Source organism: Trachypithecus francoisi, unplaced genomic scaffold (genome assembly GCF_009764315.1).
Source record: "Trachypithecus francoisi isolate TF-2019V2 unplaced genomic scaffold, Tfra_2.0 Lachesis_group21, whole genome shotgun sequence".
NCBI lineage: Eukaryota > Metazoa > Chordata > Mammalia > Primates > Cercopithecidae > Trachypithecus > Trachypithecus francoisi.
The window spans coordinates 29200282-29219684 of NW_022681467.1; the positions used below are offsets into that span (position 1 = coordinate 29200282).

Below are 19403 nucleotides of genomic sequence, written 5' to 3' on the forward strand. Positions count from 1 at the left end.
GGTGACAGAACGAGACTCAGTCTCAAAAAAAAAAGAAAAAGAAAAAATCAGACTGGCACACAAGTCTCCGGTTCCCGCACGTTCCCATCACTCCCCATTGCATAGCACTATGTCATTGTGGGCCCCTGTGGGCATTTGAATTTGTACCCCTTTCTGGCCCATATCCTATAATGAGCTTGCATAGCATGGCTTAGGTTTCTAAATTTGAAACAAGGCACTGAAAAAAACATGGGCTTTAAAATCAGATTCTGAGTTCAAATCTTGATTTGGCTGTTACACTAGTTGTATTACCTTGGGCAAGTTACTCCCCTTTCTGATTCTCAGTTTCTTTTCCTTTTTCCTTTCCTTTCCTTTCTTTTCTTTTCTGACACAGTCTCGCTCTGTGCCCCAAGCTGGAGTGCAGTGGCGTGATCTCGGCTCACTGCAGCCTCTGCCTCCCAGGTTCAAGTGATTCTCCTGCCTCAGCCTCCCAAGTAGCTGGGATTACAGGGATGTGCCACCACGCCTGACTAATTTTTGTATTTTTAGTAGAGATGGGGTTTCACCATGTTGGCCAGGCTGGTCAAGAACTCCTGACCTCAGGTGATCTGCCTGCTTCAGCCTCCCAAAGTGCTGGGATTACAGGCATGAGTCACCACACCCGGCCTGACCCTCAGTTTCTACATCTGTAAAATGGGGACCAAAACATACATTTACAAGGCCACTGTATGGTTTAAAAATATGTGCAGGCAGCCAGGTGCGGTGGCTCAAGCCCGTAATCCCAGCACTTTGGGAGGCCGAGATGGGCGGATCACGAGGTCAGGAGATCGAGACCATCCTGGCTAACACGGTGAAACCTCGTCTCTACTAAAAAATACAAAAAAACTAGCCGGGCGAGGTGGCGGGCGCCTGTAGTCCCAGCTACTCGGGAGGCTGAGGCAGGAGAATGGTGTGAACCCAGGAGGCGGAGCTTGCAGTGAGCTGAGATCTGGCCACTGCACTCCAGCCTGGGAGACACAGCGAGACTCTGTCTCAAAAAAAAAAAAAAAAAATGTGCAGGCTGGGGCAGTGGCTCATGCCTGTAATCATAGCACTTTGGGAGGCTGAGGCAGGAAGATTGCTTGAGGCTAGGAGGTTGAGACTAGCCCTGGTGACAGAGTGAGACCCTGTCACTACTTAAAATAATAATAATAATAATAATGGAAAACACCCAAGTGGGAGTATGAATGCACTAAATGAAAGTAATTAGAAGTAGTGGAGCAGTGGTAGTTGCACAAGTCCAGTGAAGACCAGGGCATTATGATTATCCTCATTTTATGATAAATTGAGGCTCTGAGAGGTCCAGAACCTTCCCCAAGGTTACACAGTGGGGGAGTGGGGACTCAAACCCATGTCCTCTAGCTCTAGATCTGCACTGTCCACTAGAATCTTCTGTGAGGATACAAGTGTTCTATATCTGTGTTGCCCATCATAGCAGCCACTAGCCACATGTGGCTACTAGGCCCTGAAAATGTGGGTGGCAAAACATACACCCAACTTTGAATACTTAATACAAAAAAGAGTATAAAATATCTAATTATGTTAATTATATGTTTAAATAGCTTCTAGAAATTCGTGTTAAAGTATACAGTTAAGATTAGTCTCACTTTTTTTTTTTTTTTTTTTTTTGGTGAGACATGGTCTCACTGTCGCCCAGGCTGGAGTGCAGTGGCGTGATCTTTGCTCACTGTAGCCTTGACCTCACAGGCTCAAATGATCCTCCCACCTCAGCTGGAACCACAGGTGATGGAACCCGGCTAATTTTTTTGTATTTTTTGTAAAAACTGGGTTTCACCATGTTGCCCACACTGGTCTCAAGCTCCTGAGCTCAAGTGATCTACCCGCCTCGGCCTCCCAAAGTTCTGGGATTACAGGAGTGAGCCACAGTGGCCAGCCTTCTACTTTTTTGTAATGTGGCTACTAGAAACATTTTAATTATATATATGGCTCACGTGTTTCTATTGGACAGTGGGACTCTAGAACTTCTCCAATAGAACAACATCTGAGATAAGGAACTTAAGTGTTTTTTAAAAAGTATTTATAACCCACTGCCCACCAGCAAGGAGCCCTCTGTGATATAAGAACAGTTGAAGAATGAACATTCCCACCAGAAAGAGACCTCAGGGCCCTCCTCTGAGCTCCATGACCCCTGAGGCCTAGAGGGTGGTGTGGCTGGCCCCAGTCTCACAGAAGTCAGCTGCACAGCTGGAACCAAGCCCTAGATTCCTCAGCCTGATTTGGCCACTCGTACCACCATACAAAGGTACCCACTAGGATTTGAAAATCAGTGTTTTTACTTCGGCAAATGGAACCTGGGATGACACCAGTTGGAGTCTGAGCTCCATGATCTTGAGAAGGCAGGATCCTTTGGGAGGGTCTGCATGGAGCCACATCTTGAGCCACAGCCAGACACCTCAGGGCTGCATTAATTGGAGGGGCGGCTCTTGTTATAGATGAGGAAGTCTGAGATGCCATGCCATACATTGCTGTCCTCATAGAGGTAGGTCATGGAGGACTGCAGCGAGGGCTGCAGGGTGGATCGGTGATACTCAAAGAGCCACAGCACCAGCCCCCACACCACTGCGGTGAGCAGCGGGAACGGGTCCCACCTGGGTTCAGGGATGTAGCCCTTCTCTACAGCCAGGCGGCCCAGGGCAAACAGGACACGTGACAACAGGTACATGTTGATCTGCAAAGAGGGAATGATGGGAATTACTGGTGATCAGTAGTGATGTCCCTCTTTTGTTTTTGATATTAATGTTTCATTTCTCTTTTTTTCTTAGTGAGCCTGGCTAAGGGTTTATTTTATTTATCTCTTCAAACAATCAACTTTTGGTTTAGTTCCTTTTCTCTATTGATTTCGTGTTTTCAATTTCATTGATTTCTGCACTAAATTTTTTATTTTTTTTTCTGAGATGGAATCTGGCCCTATCGCCCAGGCTGGAGTGGGCTTACTGGATCTCGGCTCACTGCAACCTCTGCCTCCTAGGTTCAAGCGATTCTACTGCCTCAGCCTCCAGAGTAGCTGGGATTACAGGTGTTGTCCACTACGCCCAGCTAATTTTTGTATTTTTAGTAGAGATAGGGTTTCACCGCGTTGGCCAGGATGGTCCTGAACTCCTGACCTCAGATAATCCGCCCACCTCAGCCTTCCAAAGTGCTGGGATTACAGGTGTAAGCCACAGTGCCAGCCCGTTTTCTGCACTAATTTTTATTGCTTCTTTTCTTCAGCTTACTTTGGATGTAGTTAAAAAATAATAATAGCCGGGCGCGGTGGCTCAAGCCTGTAATCCCAGCACTTTGGGAGGCCGAGACGGGTGGATCACGAGGTCAGGAGATCGAGACCACCCTGGCTAACACCGTGAAACCCCGTTTCTACTAAAAAATACAAAAAACTAGCCGGGCGTGGTGGCGGGCGACTGTAGTCCCAGCTACTCGGGAGGCTGAGGCAGGAGAATGGCGTAAACCCAGGAGGCGGAGCTTGCAGTGAGCTGAGATCCAGCCACTGCACTCCAGCCTGGGCGATAGAGCGAGACTCTGTCTCAAAAAAAAAAAAAAAAAAAAATAATAATAATAATAAAATAAAACTTTAGAGATGGGGTCTTGCTCTGTTGCCCCAGCTGTCTCAAACTCCTGCCCTCAAGCAGTCCTCCCGCCTCAGCATGCCAAAGTGTTGGGATTATATGTGATAGCCAATAAAAATTACGGTTAAAAAATGGTTAAATTTTTTTTTAATTTTTTTTTTTGAGACAGAGTCTCGCTGTCACCCTGGCTGGAGAGCAGTGGCACCATCTTGGCCCACTGCAACCTCTGCCTCCCTGGTTCAAGCGATTCTCCTGCCTCAGATTCCCAAGCAGCTGAGACTATAGGCGTGTGCCACCATGCCTAATTTTTTTGCATTTTTAATGGAGATGGGATTACCGGCACGAGCCACCATGCCTGTCCTAAAAAATATTTTTACAATTTAAAAATATTTAAGAAATTTGAGGGAGGCAAGTAGAGAGAGGCTGCCAACTTTTCAGGTTGCCAAAGAACATTAAAAAACAACTAGCATTCCGCCAGGTGCAGTGGCTCACGCTATACTTTGCGAGACCAAGGGGGGCACCACGTGAGGTCAGGAGTTTGAGACAAGTCTGACCAATATGGTGAAACCCCATCTCTACTAAAAATACAAAAATTAGCTGGCATGGTGGCAGGCGCTTGTAGTCCCCCCAGCTACTTGGGAGGCTGAGATAGGACAAACGCTTGAACCTGGGAAGTGGAGGTTGCTGGAATGAGCCTAGATCGTGCCACTGCACTCCAGCCTGGGCAACAGAGGAAGACTCTGTCTCAATAAAAACAAAACAGAACAAAACCCAATAACTAGCATTTAGTCTCTTATTCATCATCATCTCATAGCAAAATGGAATTTTAACCCAGAAAAAGGACAAGTCACAGAATAAGAGAGAGTTTTTAAGAGTGTATTAAGTTTTCTTTTATGAAAACCTTACTTCAGGGTCATTTTTTCCCCTCATTTCACTACAGAGCGGTTTTCAAAAACAATCTCTGGGCCGGGCGCGGTGGCTCAAGCCTGTAATCCCAGCAATTTGGGAGGCCGAGATGGGCGGATCACAAGGTCAGGAGATCGAGACCATCCTGGCTAATACGGTGAAACCTCGTCTCTACTAAAGAATACAAAAAACTAGCCGGGCGACGAGGCGGGCGCCTGTAGTCCCAGCTACTTGGGAGGCGGAGGCAGGAGAATGGCGTAAACCCGGGAGGCGGAGCTTGCAGTGAGCCGAGATCCCGCCACCACACTCCAGCCTGGGCGACAGAGCCAGACTCTGTCTCAAAAAAAAAAAAAAAAAAAAAAAAAACAATCTCTGCCCCAGAGAGCAGCACATGCATTGATTTTTGGGAACCATGAAATTACAGATGGAAAAACTGAGAGGGAAGTGACCTTCCAAGGTCACAGAGGGACTGGTGAGTCACAGACCTCAGACATGTAAAAGAGCCAAGAGCTTATCATCTTCATCACCTCCACCCCAACCTCTATACAGAACCAGGGCCCCCTCCCCTAGCACTACCTCTATACAGAACCACGTCCCTTCCTCACACCCTCACTTCTACACTGAACCACGCCCCCTCCCCACTCCCATCTCTACACCGAACCAGGCCCCTTCACCACCCTTACCTCTATATGAAACCACGCCCCTTCCCCCACCCCCACCTCTATACTGAACCACGCCTTCTCCCACCACCTCTACACTGAACCACGCCCCTTCCCCCACCCCCACCCTACACTGAACCACGCCCTTCCCCCACCCCCACCCTACACTGAACCACGTCCCCTTCCCCTACCCCTACCTCTACACGGAACCAGGCCCCTTCCCCAACTCCCACCTCCACACTGAACCACACTCCTTTCCCGGCTCCTAACTACACTGAACCACGCCCTATACCCCACTCCTACCTCTACACAGAACCACGCCCCTTCCCCCACTCATAACTCTACACTGAACCACACCCCTTCCCCCACTCCCACCTCTATCCAGAACCATGCCCTTTCCCCCACTCCCACCCTAATCCACAACCACGCCCTTACCCCCCACCTTTATATAGAACCACACCTCTTCCCCCACTCCTACCTCTACACTGAACCACGCCCCTTCCCCTACCTCTACCTGTATACAGAACCACGCCCTTCTCCCACGCCTACCTCTACACTGAACCACGCCCTTCCCCCACTCATAACTCTACACTGAACCACACCCCTTCCTCCACTCCAACCTCTACACTGAACCACACCCCTTCCCCCACTCATAACGCTACACTGAACCACATCCCTTCCCCCACTCCCAACCTCTATCCAGAACCACGCCCTTCCCCCACTCCTACCTCTATACAGAACCACATCCCTTCCCCCACTCCTACCTCTACACTGAACCACGCCCTTCCCCCCACTCCCACTTCTACACTGAACCACACCCCTTCCCCCACTCCCACCTCTACACTGAATCACGCCAGTTCCCCCACTCCTACCTCTATACTGAATCATGCCCTCTTCCCCCACCCCCACCTCTACACTGAACCACGCCCTCTTCCGTCACCCCCACCTCTGTACTGAACCACTCCCCCTTCCATCACCCCTACCTTTGTACTGAATCACGCCCCTTCTGTCACTCCACCTCTGTACTGAACCACTCCCCATTCTGTCACCCCCACCTCTGTGCTGAACCAGGCCCCCCTCACCACCCCTACCTCGGGAGGATCTTTACCTGGCTGTTGATGTTATTGTTTTCTCCAAACACCAGGATACCCCCGAGGAAGGCCGCCAGGAATGCGTGCGCTGGGTAGGTCTTGCCTTGTATGCGGGACTGCAGGGCACGGAGACCCTTGTAGGTGAACACAAACCATGCCAGGTTCCAGGAGTGCATATACGTGGCCTGCAGGATGGCCCACAGCTTCTCCTGGAGGCTGCACAAACACAGGCGCCCCAGGCATGAGTGCAGGCTCAGCAGCCCCACTGAGCACTGGGCATGTCTAACAACCTGCCGGAGAGCTCAGAGTAATGCTCAGTCACCAGCCTCTACCCTTCATGCTCTCTCCCTTGATTCAGGCCTTGACTCAGTGCCACTTCCCCAAGGAGACCTTCCCTGATCACCCTACAGAACAGAATACCCATCACATCCTGTCCTGACCCTAATTTTCTTCTCCTTCCTAGCTATGGTCACCAACGGACATTTATTATCTTCCCCCACCCCAGTAGCAGCTACAGGAGGGTGGTGTCTGGATCTGGCTTGTTCATCTGCAGGGCCTGGCACATAGTAGGTGCTTAATACATGTTTTTTTGAGTAAAAATGTGAAGAAGTGAAGGAGTGAGTGTCTGCCATGTGCTGGATCTGGGGATACAATTCTGAGAAGAAACAGATCTGGTCGCCGCCCTCAGGGGCTTATGATCTACTGGGAGAGGAAAATGTGAAATAAATAATCACAAAAAGAACTTTGACCTTGACAAGAGATGGTGCTGGGATCTTCCTGATGAGGAGAAGTTAAGGAGGTCAAGGGGGGAGGGGAGCTGCATCCCAGGCAGAGGGCTCAGCATGTGCCAGGCCCACAGGAGGGGCAAAGAGTATGAGGAAAGGAGCAGAGAGAAGCCACAGTGGCCATGGGCAGAGAACCAGAGAGTTTGTGGGGTGGGTGCAGGGCAGAGGCAGTGGGGCCATGCTGAGTTTGGTCTTTATCCTGAGAAGTGAACATTTAAATAGAGGAGGCTATTCTTTTTATCTCTTAAAAATCACTAGAGGTCAGGTGCAGTGCAGTGGCTCACGCCTATAACCCCAACACTTTGGGAGGCTGTGCTGAGTAGGCGCCACTGCATTCTAGCCTGGGTGACAGAGAGAGACTCTACCTTAAAATAAATAAATAAATAAATAAATAAATAATTACTAGGAGGCCAGACACAGTAGCTCACACCTGTGGCTCACACCTGTCATCCCAGCACTTTGGGAGGCCAACACGGGCAGATTCCTTGAGCCCAGGAGTTTCAGACCAGCCTGGGCAACATAATGAGACCTCATCTCTATAAAAAAAATAAAGAAAAAATTAGCCTGGTGTGGTGGCACATGCCTGTAGTTCCCGCTACTCGGGAGGCTGAGGAAGGAGGTTTGCTTGAGTCTGCAGTGAACCATGATTGCGCAACAGCACTCCAGTCTGGGTGACAGATTCCTTGTCTCTAAAAATTTTAGAAAAAATAAAAATCACTAGGGGGCAGCAAGGACAACACAGAGAAAGAACAGAGTTTACTCCTCCCAATTCAGGAATGGCAAACTCAGGTGCCCTTAAAGCTGGACGAGGACCCTGAATGAGTGAGAGGGTCCACAGGGAAATCTTCCAGGTGGCTGGGGATAGCCGGGAGCAGCTGGCTGTCATCCCATGCAAACACAGGCCCCAGTGTTGCCAGTCCTAAGGCAGGAAAGCTCGATTTCCATGTGGAATCTACCAGTTTTTAAATGTTGGCACTAACCCTGCCTTCAAAATGTGTCTAGAGACTGACCACTCTTCTCACCTGCACCAGCACCACTGAGGTCCAAGCCCGACATTGGCTCACTTGCATCACTGCCACAGCCTCCTGGAGGGAACCTGCTTCTGCCCTTGGGTGGCCCCGCTCCCCCCCCCCACACACCAATCTGTTCTTAACCTGGCAGCAATTTTTTTTTTCTCTGAAATGGAGTCTAGCTCTGTTGCCCAGGCTGGAGTCCAGTGGCATGATCTGGGCTTACTGCAACCTCTCCTCCTGGATTTGTGCGATTCTCTTGCCTCAACCTCCCGAGTAGCTGGGACTACAGGTGTGCCCAAGCTGGAGTGCAGTATCGTGATCTCGGCTCACTGCAACCTCCGCCTCTCAGGTTCAAGCAATTCTCCTGCCTTGGCCTTCTGAGTAGCTGGGACCACAGGCGTGTGCTGCCATGCCCAGCTAATTTTTGTATTTTTAGTAGAGACAGGGTTTCACCATGTTGGCCAGGGTGGTCTTGATCTCCTGACCTCACGATTTGCCTGCCTCAGCTTTCCAAACTGTTGGGATTATGGGCGTGAGCCACTGTGCCCAACCTAATCTTTGTATTTTTTGGTAGAGACAAGGTTTTGCCATGTTGGCCAGGCTGGTCTGGAACTCCTGACCTCAAGTGTACCACCCACCTCGGCCTCCCAAAGTGTTGGGATTACAGGCATGAGCCACTGTGCCTAGCCTGGCAGCAAATTCTTAACCCTCACGCTGTTAACACGTAAGTCAAATAATGGTGCAGCCCTGCTCAAAATCTTACAACAATTTCCCATTGCACTTAAAGGAAAAGCCAAATTCCTCTCTATGACCCAAAGCTGGAGAGGACTGACCCAGGTCAAGCTGTGACCCGCCTCTCTGTCCTCTCTCCCCTTCCGTCCCTCTGCTTTAGCCTCTTCACACTTATCAGGCAGGATCCTACCTCAAGGCCTTTGCACTGGCTATGCCCGTGGCCTGGAACACTCTTTCCCCTCATATCCACCTGGACAACTCTGTCTCCTTCAAGTCTTTACTCCAGTGTCACTTTCTCATAGAGGCCTTCCCTATTTAATTCTGCAACCTGTCCCCTCAGCACTTCTGATGCCCTTTCCCTTTTTCCCTGCTGTAATTTCACTTTTCCATAACCGTATCACCTTCTAACATACCACAAACTCTCCTTACTAGGTTTATTTTCTGCCACCCCCTGTTAGAATGTCAGCAGGAGTCACTGCCTGTTTTGTTCACTGCTGTATCCCCAGTACTTAGAACAGTGTCTGGCACATAGCAGATGCTCAATAAACACCTGTTGAATACACATGAGTTCAGTTTTTTTAAAAATGACTTGGAGGACAACAAAAACAAAACAAACAAATAAATAAGATAAAAATACAAAATGAGCACATCTTGCAAGTTGGAGTTGGCCTGGAGGCTAGCAGTGCATGATTCCTGTACATTCCACGTGAGCCTGTATGCATTAAACACTGGACTGCAACCCGTTTTCTGAGAAGTGCCTTGAGGGAAGAGCTACGGGAAATGAGAGGAAGGTAAAGAGGCTTGAGCAAGAGACGAGAGATCAGGGAGCTTTGAGGAGGAAGTGATCCTCAGAGAACTGGTCTGGATTGCCAGGAGGGAAGTAAAGGTGGAGTGCAAGCCAAAGGCTCTCCTGGCGTGACTGCTGCATGAGCAGACGTGTGCAGGTGGAGCTACACATGGCATGTGCATGGAATGGCAGTGAGTTCTGTGTGCCAAAGGCATCTGCTGAGGCCAGACTGCAGAAGGCACTGAAGGCCAGGCCTGGAAGCTGGGCTTCCTTGAAGGGCACAGGGAGTTTTCAAGCAGGGATAATGGGATCACAGTTGGACTTTAGGGCCAGGCACGGTGACTCACACCTGTAATCCCAGCACTGTGGGAGGCCCAGGCAGCTGATCACCTGAAGTCGTGAGTTCAAGACCAGCCTGGCCAATATGGTGAAACCCCATCTCTACTAAAAATGCAAAAATTAGCTGGGCCCAGGCCGGGCGCGGTGGCTCAAGCCTGTAATCCCAGCACTTTGGGAGGCCAGACGGGCGGATCACGAGGTCAGGAGATCGAGACCATCCTGGCTAACACGGTGAAACCCCGTCTCTACTAAAAATACAAAAACTAGCCGGGCGAGATGGCGGGCGCCTGTAGTCCCAGCTACTCGGGAGGCTGAGGCAGGAGAATGGCATAAACCCGGGAGGCGGAGCTTGCAGTGAGCTGAGATCTGGCCACTGCACTCCAGTCCCGCGACAGAGCGAGACTCCGCCTCAAAAAAAAAAAAAAAAAAAAAAAAAAAATTAGCTGGGCCTGGTGGCGGGTGCCTGTAGTCCCAGTTACTCAGGAGACTGAAGCAGGAGAATCGCTTGATTCCCAGAGGCGGAGGTTGCAGTGAACCAAGATCACCACTGCACTCCAGCCTGGGCAACAGAGAGAGACTCCATCTCAACAACAAAAAAAAGAAATAAAGAAAAAAAGAGTTGAACTGTAGGAGGCGTGATGGGGGGGACAGGGTAGACCCAGCTAAGAAGCTATTACGACTGTCCTGGCACTGAGGGCTGACTACCTTCTCTCCCAGTTTGAGGGATGTGTACCTGCCATTCCGGAAGAGAAAGGTCATGACCAGTGCATGAGGGGCCCGGATTTTGGCTCCATAGCTGTAGAAACAGAAGAAAACAGTTACTATAACGTCACTGTGTTGCACTTTCTTTTTGGGCTCTCCTTTTGACCCTTTGTTCTCTCTCCCCATCCCAAATTCTGACACCACTTTGGGAGGGGAAATCATGCTGGATGCAAATCCTGGCTCTGATACTTCCTGGTAGTATGGTCTCAGGCATGTCCTTTAACTCCTCTGAGCCTCAGTTTCCGCACCATAAAAAGGGATGTTATTTTTAATTATTCAGCAACAGAGCCTCATTCTGTCTCCCAGGCTGGTGTGCAGTGGTACGATCATAGCTCACTGTAGCCCTGAACTCCTGGGCTCCAGCGATCCTCCAGCCTCAGCTCCCTGAGTAGCTGAGACTACAGGTGTGTGCCATCATGATCAGCATCAAAAGGGATGTTTTTTGTTTGTTTTTTGAGATGGAGTCTCGCTCCATCGCCCAGGCTGGAGTACAGTGGTGCAATCTTGGCTCACTGTAGCCTCCGCCTCCTGGGTTCAAGCAATTCTCTTGCCTCAGCCTCCCGAGTAGCTGGGATTACAGGTGCCAGCCACCATGCTAGACTAATTTTTGTATTTTTAGTAGAGATGGGGTTTCACCATGTTGCCCAGGCTGGTCTGGAACTCCTGACCTCAGGTGATCTGCCAACCTTAAAAAGGGATGTTAAACCTCAGAGGGCTCGTTGTAATTTCTTTTTTCTTTTCTGAGACAGAGTCTCTCTCTGTAGCCCAGGCTGGAGTGCACTGGTATGATCTTGGCTTACTGTAACCTCCACCTCCCTGGTTCAGGCAATTATCTTGCCTCAGCCTCCTGAGTAGCTGGGATTACAGGCACACGCCACCACACCCGGCTAATTTTTGTATTTTTAGTAGAGACAAGGTTTCTCCACATCGCTCAGGCTAGTCTCGAACTCCTGACTTCAGGTGATCCGCCCGCCTTGGCCTCCCAAAGTGCTGGGATTACAGGCGTGGCCACCGTGCCCGGCTCTATAATTTTGATAGAAGGAGATGGTACATGTAAAAGGTCCACCATCCTTGCTCAACTGGCTTTGTGGAATTGCTCCCTCTGCTCCATCCTGACATTCTCACTGCAGCCAGTCTCATCTTTTTTTTTTTCTGGAGATGGAGTTTTGCTCTTGTTGCTCAGCCTGGAGTGCAATGGCGTGATCTCGGCTCACTGCAACCTCCGCCTCCCAGGTTCAAGCAATTCTCCTGCCTCAGTCTCCCACGTAGCTGGAATTACAGGCATATGCCACCATGCCCGGCTAATTTTGTATTTTTAGTAGAGATGGGGTTTCTCCCTGTTGGTCAGGCTGGTCTCGAACTCCCGACGTCAGGTGATCCGCTCGCCTCAGCCTCCCAAAGTGCTGGGATTACAAGCGTGAGCCACCCTGCCCGTCCTAGCCAGTCTCATCTTTTAAAAACATCAATCTCATCACATCACTCCAAGCTTAAAATCCTCTAACATCTTTCCACTACTCACAGAACAAATTCCAAGCTCCTCCCTGCAACCTTGAAAGTGCTACAGCCTTGGCCCCTGCTCACTGCTCCCACCCTCACCCCAGAGCTCTCCTCTGCTGCTCCAGCCACACTGTCCTTCCTGGACTGCGTCTGACACATCAGGTCCTTCTCTGCTCCTGGCTTTGTCCTGGCGGTTCCCACTACCTGGCGTGCTCCTCCCCAGTCACCTTCCCTCAGCCTTCCAGTCTCAGCTGGGCCCTCTGTAAAGGCCTCCTGAAACTCCAGCCTAGGTTTGCGCAATTTTTCATTGCCACAGATGCCAAAACTTCTCTCCAGCACTTCATCTTCCCAGTTTAATGACTCGGCTATTAAGTATTTATTCTTTTTTTTTTTTTTTTTTTTTTGAGACGGAGTCTTACTCTGTCGCCCAGGCTGGAGTGCAGTGGCTGGATCTCAGCTCACTGCAAGCTCCGCCTCCCGGGTTTACACCATTCTCCTGCCTCAGCCTCCGGAGTAGCTGGGACTACAGGTGCCTGCCACTTCGCCCGGCTAGTTTTTTGTATTTTTTAGTAGAGACGGGGTTTCACCATGTTAGCCAGGATCATCTCAATCTCCTGACCTCGTGATCCGCCCGTCTCAGCCTCCCAAAGTGCTGGGATTACAGGCTTGAGCCACCGCGCCCGGCCGTATTTATTCTATTATAATGATCTCTTTCCTGTGCTAGACTGTGGGCTCTGTGAAGACAGGGAATGTGTCTGGCTTGTCATCTGCATAGTCCCTAGCACCCCACATGGTACCTGACAAATAACATGTGCTTGATAAATAACTGTTGACTGACCGATGCCAGAACAGCCTTTACCCATGACAATGTCATTTCTAGAGGGTTCTATTTTCAGCTTGGCTCATCTTAAAGTTAACAAATTCCCTAAAACAGCTGTTAGGTAACACTGTACCTCTTTCTAACTATTATACAAAGGAGGACCTCAACTTTGTAAAAATGCATACAAAGGACATTTTGTAAGGCCAAAGTCGGCAGATCATTTGAGGTCAGGAGTTTGAGACTAGCCTGGACAACATGGTGAAACCTGTCTCTACTAAAAATACTACAAATATTAGCTGGCTATGGTGGCAGGCAACTATATTCCCAGCTACTCGGGAGGCTGAGGCAGGAGAATCTCTTGAACCCGGGAGGCGGAGGCTGCAGGGAGTCAAGATTGTGCCACTGCACTCCAGCCTGGGCAGCAGACTAAGACTCTGTCTCAAAAACAAAAATAAAATTTAAAAAACTAGAAGGAAATATGCCACTGTTATTAGCAATGCCCACTGCACTGGAGGAATATAAAATTTTTGCTTGCTTTTTAAACTTTTCTATACTTCCAAAATTATCTGATTAAGCATTGCTTTTAAAATTATTAAATATTTTAAATGTTACATAATTGCCTCTTTTCAAGATTCAAACCTCTTCCCCCACCCCTCCTTTCTCCTCCTCATTTAGGGATCTAGGAATGATGTGACCATGTTTACTTTCATTGTTTTAACTATACTCAAATGAATAGTAGAAAGACAGTGGTATTTGATGTCAAAGCCCTGCCATGTTTTGCTGTGTGAACTTGGATAAATCAGTTAACCTCTCTGAACCTCCCTTTTCCCATCAACAAAAGGTATTCTCCATTTTACAGAATGGCTTTTGGCAGTTACGCACATGTAGAAGTTCCTAGCTCAGTCAATGTTAGTATCTCTTCTTTTTTTATTCTTTATTGGACACTTCCACCCCTACCCCTATCCCTGACTAAGTTCTCCATGTACTGACCCCGGTCTTACCAGGCTACAAGGTCTAAAAATCCTGGACAGCCCCCTTGAGACAATGGTCATGAGCCACATACTATTGTCTCCCCAAATATACATGAATGTTCACTGCAGGCTTGTTTGAAAAAACAAAAGACTAGAATCAAATCTGTGTCCAAGGCTGGGTGCAGTGGCTCATGCCTGTAATCCTAGCACTCTGGGAGGCCAAGGAAGGAGGACTGCTTAAGGCTAGGAGTTCAACACCAGCCTGGGCAACATGGTGAGACCCCATCTCTACAAAAAATAAAAAATTTGGCCAGGTGCAGTGACTCACGTCTGTAATCCCAGCATTTAGGAGGCTGAGGTGGGTAGACCGCTTAAGCCGGGAGCTTGAGACCAGCCTGGGCAACGTAGTGATACTCCATCTTTATAAAAAGTATGAAAAATTAGCTGGTGTTGTGCACCTATAGTCCTAGCTACTTGGGAGGCTGAGGTGCGAGGATTCCTGGAGCCCAAGAGTTCAAGGCTACAGTGAGCTATGATCACACCACTGCACTCCAGCCTGGGTGACAGAGCAAGATCCCATCTTTAAATTAAAAAAAAAAAAAAAGGGCCCAGCGTGGTTGTTCACGCCTGTAATCCCAGCACTTTGGGAGGTCAGGGCGGGTGGATCACTTGAGGTCAGGAGTTCAAGACCAGCCTCGCCAACATACCGAAACCCCATCTCTACTAAAAATACAAAAATTAGCTGGACCTGGTGGTGCACACCTGTAATCCCAGCTACTCAGGAGGCTGAGGCAGGAGAATCGCTTGAACCCGGGAGGTGCAGGTTGCAGTAAGCCGAGACAGTGCCATTGCACTCCAGTCTGAGCAACAGAGCAAGACTCCATCTCTTGGCCAGGTGCGGTGGCTCACGCCTGTAATCCCAGCACTTTGGGAGGCCGAGGTGGGCGGATCACAAGGGCAGGAGATCGAGACCATGGTGAAACCCCGTCTCTACTAAAAATACAAAAAATTAGCTGGGCGCAGTGGTGGGCGCCTGTAGTCCCAGCTACTCAGGAGGCTGAGGCAGGAGAATAGCGTGAACCTGGGAGGCGGAGCTTGCAGTGAGCCGAGATCACGCCACTGCACTCCAGCCTGGGCGACAGAGCAAGACTCCGTCTCAAAAAAAAAAAAAAAAAGACTCCATCTCAAAAAAAAAAAAAAAAAAGAATGAGGCAACTTTATGCACACTGATATGGACATACAACTTATTTTTTATTTTTATTTTTTTTTGAGACGGAGTCTCGCTGTGTCGCCCAGGCTGGAGTGCAGTGGTGCGATCTCAGCTCACTGCAAGCTCCGCCTCCCGGGTTCACGCCATTCTCCCGCCTCAGCCTCCGGAGTAGCTGGGACTACAGGCACCCGCCACCAGGCCCGGCTAGTTTTTTGTATTTTTAGTAGAGACGGGGTTTCACCAGGTTAGCCAGGATGGTCTTGATCTCCTGACCTCGTGATCCACTCACCTCGGCCTCCCAAAGTGCTGGGATTACAGGCTTGAGCCACCGCGCCCGGCCTGGACATACAACTTATTAGAGCAAGGTGTACAGATGTGTGTGCAGTACAGCAATAATTGTGTAAAATGAGGAAATTATAAATCTAAAATTATTTCAACATAAAACTTTTTTTTTTTTTTTTTTGAGGCGGAGTCTCGCTCTATTGCCCAGGCTGGAGTGCAGTGGCCAGATCTCGGCTCACTGCAAGCTCCGCCTCCCGGGTTTTACGCCATTCTCCTGCCTCAGCCTCCCGAGTAGCTGGGACTACAGGCGCCCGCCACCTCGCCCGGCTAGTTTTTTGTATTTTTTAGTAGAGACGGGGTTTCACGGTGTTAGCCAGGATGGTCTCGATCTCCTGACCTCGTGATCCGCCCGTCTTGGCCTCCCAAAGTGCTGGGATTACAGGCTTGAGCCACCGTGCCCGGCCTAAACTTTTTAAAAAGATATGTGGGGGTGCCAGGTGCGGTGGCTCACACCTGTAATCCCAGCATTTTGGAAGGCCCAGGCAGGTGGTCACAAAATAAGGAATTCGAGACCAGCCTGGCCAGCATGGTGAAACCCGTCTCTACTAAAAATACAAAAAAATTAGCCAAGCATGATAGTGTGCACCTGTAGTCCCGCTACTTGGGAGGCTGAAGCAGGAGAATTGCTTGAATCCGGGAGGCAGAGGTTGCAGTGAGCGGAGCGAGATCACACCACTGCACTCCAGCCTGGGTGACAGAGCGAGATCCTGTCTAAAAAAAACAAAACAAAACAAAAAGGGCCGGGCGTGGTGGCTCACGCCTGTAATCCCAGCACTCTGGGAGGCCGAGGCGGGTAGATGACGAGGTCAGGAGATCGAGACCATCCTGGCTGACACAGTGAAACCCTGTTTCTACTAAAAAATACAAAAAGTTAGCCGGGCGTGGTGGCGGGCACCTGTAGTCCCAGCTACTCAGGAGCCTGAGGCAGGAGAATGGCTTGAACCCGAGAGATGGAGCTTGCAGTGAGCCGAGAATAGGCCACTATACTCCAGCGTGGCAACAGAGCAAGACTCTGTCTCAAAAAAGAAACAACTTGGCAAAAGGGTCACTGATGATTAAGGAATAGCTGATATAATCTGGCCAGAACCAGTGGGAACCAGTTCTACCTGACTCGAGTGTCCATGGGAACCAAGAGCCTGGCACTGGGGCCAGGCATCCTTGGGTTTGAATCCTGGCTCCAACCCTGACCAAGTGCTGTGGCCAAGAGCAATGGGTCTACCTCTGAGCTACAGCCTTTTCATCTGGAAAATGGGGACAATGGCAATTCTGATCTTGCACACTTATTCATTCATTCAATAAATTTTTGAGAAACTACTAAATACTAAGTGCTAGTAATACACCAAGGAACAAAATAGATAAAGTTATGGCCTCGTGAAACTTACTTTCTTTCTCTTTTTTTTTTTTCTTTTGAGACGGAGTTTCACTCTGTCTCCCAGGCTAGAGTACAGTGGCCCAATCTCGGCTCACCTTAACCTGCACTTCCTGGGTTCAAACAGTTCTCCTGTCCCTCAGCCTCCCATGTAGCTGGGACTACAGGCACATTGCTACCACACCCAGCTAATTTTTGGTAGAGACGGGGTTTCGCCATGTTGGCCAGGCTGGTCTCGAACTCCTGACCTCAGATAATCCGCCTGCCTCGGCCTCCCAAAGTGCTAAGATTACAGGTGTGAGCCACCGTGGCCAGCCTGTGCTAAGCATTTCACACATATTGACTCAATCCTGATAGTATAAGTACTAGTACCATGCCCATTTTACAGAAATTGAGGCTTAGAGAGGCTAAATGACTTCCTCCAGATCACAGAGCAGGTGGGACCAGGGTTCAAGCCAAGGCATCCACATCCTCCCCACCATCCCACGTTGCCACTAGGATGCCAATTTCGGGGGACACAAACCACTTTCTCTGGTTTGTTCTCTGCTTTGTCCCAGGTTCTGGCACTATAGGACCTCAATAAACGGTGGCGGCCGGGTGCAGTGGCTCACGCCTATAATCCCAGCACTTTGGGAGGCCGAGGTGGGCAGGAGATCGAGACCATCCCAGCTAACACGGTGAAACACCGTCTCTACTAAAAAATATAAAAAATTAGCCAGGCGTGGGGACAGGTACCTGTAGTCCCAGCTACTCCAGAGGCTGAGGCAGGAGAATGGTGTGAACCCAGGAGGCAGAGCTTGCAGTGAGCCGAGATTGTGCCACTGCACTCCAGCCTGGGCGACAGAGCGAAACTCTGTTTCAAAGAATAAATAAATAAAATAAAATAATAAAAATAAAAATAAACGGTGGCTGTTATGCACTAGGTTTAAAGGAGGCTGAGCTCCCCTCTAGGCATCAGCCAGGGCAATGACCCCAAGACCTCCTCTCGCAGGTAAAATGCCAGAATAGTTGCAGCTTCTTTTACATTCATTGTCAGTCCCAGGAGCCCCTTAGCCAAATGGGACTTGGCGCTGGAGTCCTACAGGTGAGGAGTGAGAAGCAGGATGCAAGTCCATGGGCAGCTTCGTGGGGACAGTATAAACAGGAGGCATCTGCCTGCCAGCTAGAGGCCAGAGCCTAGTTCCCCGTTGTGCAAATAGGGCCGTTGAGGCCAGTCAGGCTCAAAGGCACACCGCGAGGCGAGTTGAACTGAACCCAAATGAGGGGATACAGGAGCTGGCATGGGAGGAGGTCAAAGCAAGAGGGCCAGGCTGCAAAGGTTGGAAGACCCAGAAAATGTGCAGTGGGTAGCCCAGTTCATGGCTGGGAAGGCGCGCAACCCAAAATCCAGCTCCCATTGCACAGATAGTGACCTCCGAGACTTAGAGACAAAAGAGGATTGCTCCAGGGCACACAGCACTGCGGCGTCGGACTTTGAACTCGCGCCTCCGACCCCAGCCAGTATATCCCTCAGCCCCAGCCCGGCCCGATGGCCCCACTCACACAGCCCCGTTCCGGAAGCCCTTAAGCACGGCCAACGCAGCGTGGTAGCGGCGCTTGCGCAGCAGTGCGTTGACGGCTACAAGCAGAGCCCGCAGCTGCGGCGGGGCTGCCATAGTGCGGGCGGCGCACCGGGTCGGGGTGCGGAACTTGAAGCGCACTGACAGCCCGAGGGTCCAGCTGCAGCGCCCACAACCCCTCGGTAGCGCCGCCAAGTCGTGGCGTCTATAAGCTGTTTCTGCCGTCACTCATGCATGGAAGGCCAATCAGAGAGCGTACTTGTGTCATGGGGCAATAGCACTCATCGAGATAGTTGTCTGACTGGAAGAGAAAGGAAAGCCTGTAACCAATCACAGTGGGATCCGCCCAAGGACACACACACACACACACACACACACACACACACACACACACGATTTGTCCAATCAGAAGGCATTTTCCGTTGGGCTATGTTCGGTTCACTAGTGGGTTTGGAAGGAGGCATGTACTTGGAAGGAGGGCTCCAGAAGCAGGAGACGCCCTGCTTAGAGCTGGAATGGGCGACAGGTGATGATACAGGGAGGAGCAGGTCCCCATCTGACTGGGGTATCCTTTACCATAGCGATCTTCTCAGAGTGTCAGTCCCATGGCCCCTCAATGGCTTCCATGTACGTATGTATGTTTTGAGATACAGCCTTGCTCAGGCTGGAGTGCAGTGGCGCCATCTGGGCTCACTGCATCCTCCGCCCCCCAGGGTTCAAGCAATTCTCCTACCTCAGCCTCATGAGTAGGTGGGACTACAGGCACCCGCCACCATGCTCGGCTAATTTTTTGTATTTTTAGTAGATTACAGGCGCCCGCCACCATGTCCAGCTAATTTTTGTATTTTTAGTAGAGACAGGGTTTCACCATGTTGGCCAGGCTAGTCTCGAACTCCTGACCTCAGGTGATCCACCTGCCTCGGCCTTCCAAAGTGCTGGGATTACAGGCGTGAGCCCAG

General features: G+C 50.1%; 1 protein-coding gene across 1 annotated transcript; it reads right to left on the reverse strand.

Annotated features, from left to right (window-relative positions):
- Positions 1-1920: 1920 nt before the first annotated feature.
- Positions 1921-18764, reverse strand: PXMP4 (peroxisomal membrane protein 4). Its single transcript, XM_033186132.1, has 4 exons — positions 18428-18764; positions 10648-10710; positions 6276-6474; positions 1921-2707 (listed from the first exon to the last, which is right to left on the reverse strand). The coding sequence occupies exons 1-4, from the start codon at positions 18538-18540 to the stop codon at positions 2444-2446; spliced, it is 639 nt and encodes a 212-aa protein (XP_033042023.1). The 5' UTR covers positions 18541-18764; the 3' UTR covers positions 1921-2443.
- Between the last annotated feature and the right edge of the window lie 639 nt (positions 18765-19403).

Excerpts from the sequence above, each read along its gene's own strand:
- PXMP4 (XM_033186132.1), bottom strand. The coding sequence starts at position 18,540 with ATGGCAGCCCCGCCGCAGCTGCGGGCTCTGCTTGTAGCCGTCAACGCA. Across the intron at positions 6,475-10,647 it reads TTTCTCTTCCGGAATGGCAG|CCTCCAGGAGAAGCTGTGGG; the intron begins GTACACATCCCT and ends GTGTTTGTGCAG. Across the intron at positions 2,708-6,275 it reads ACAATAACATCAACAGCCAG|ATCAACATGTACCTGTTGTC; the intron begins GTAAAGATCCTC and ends CCCTCTTTGCAG.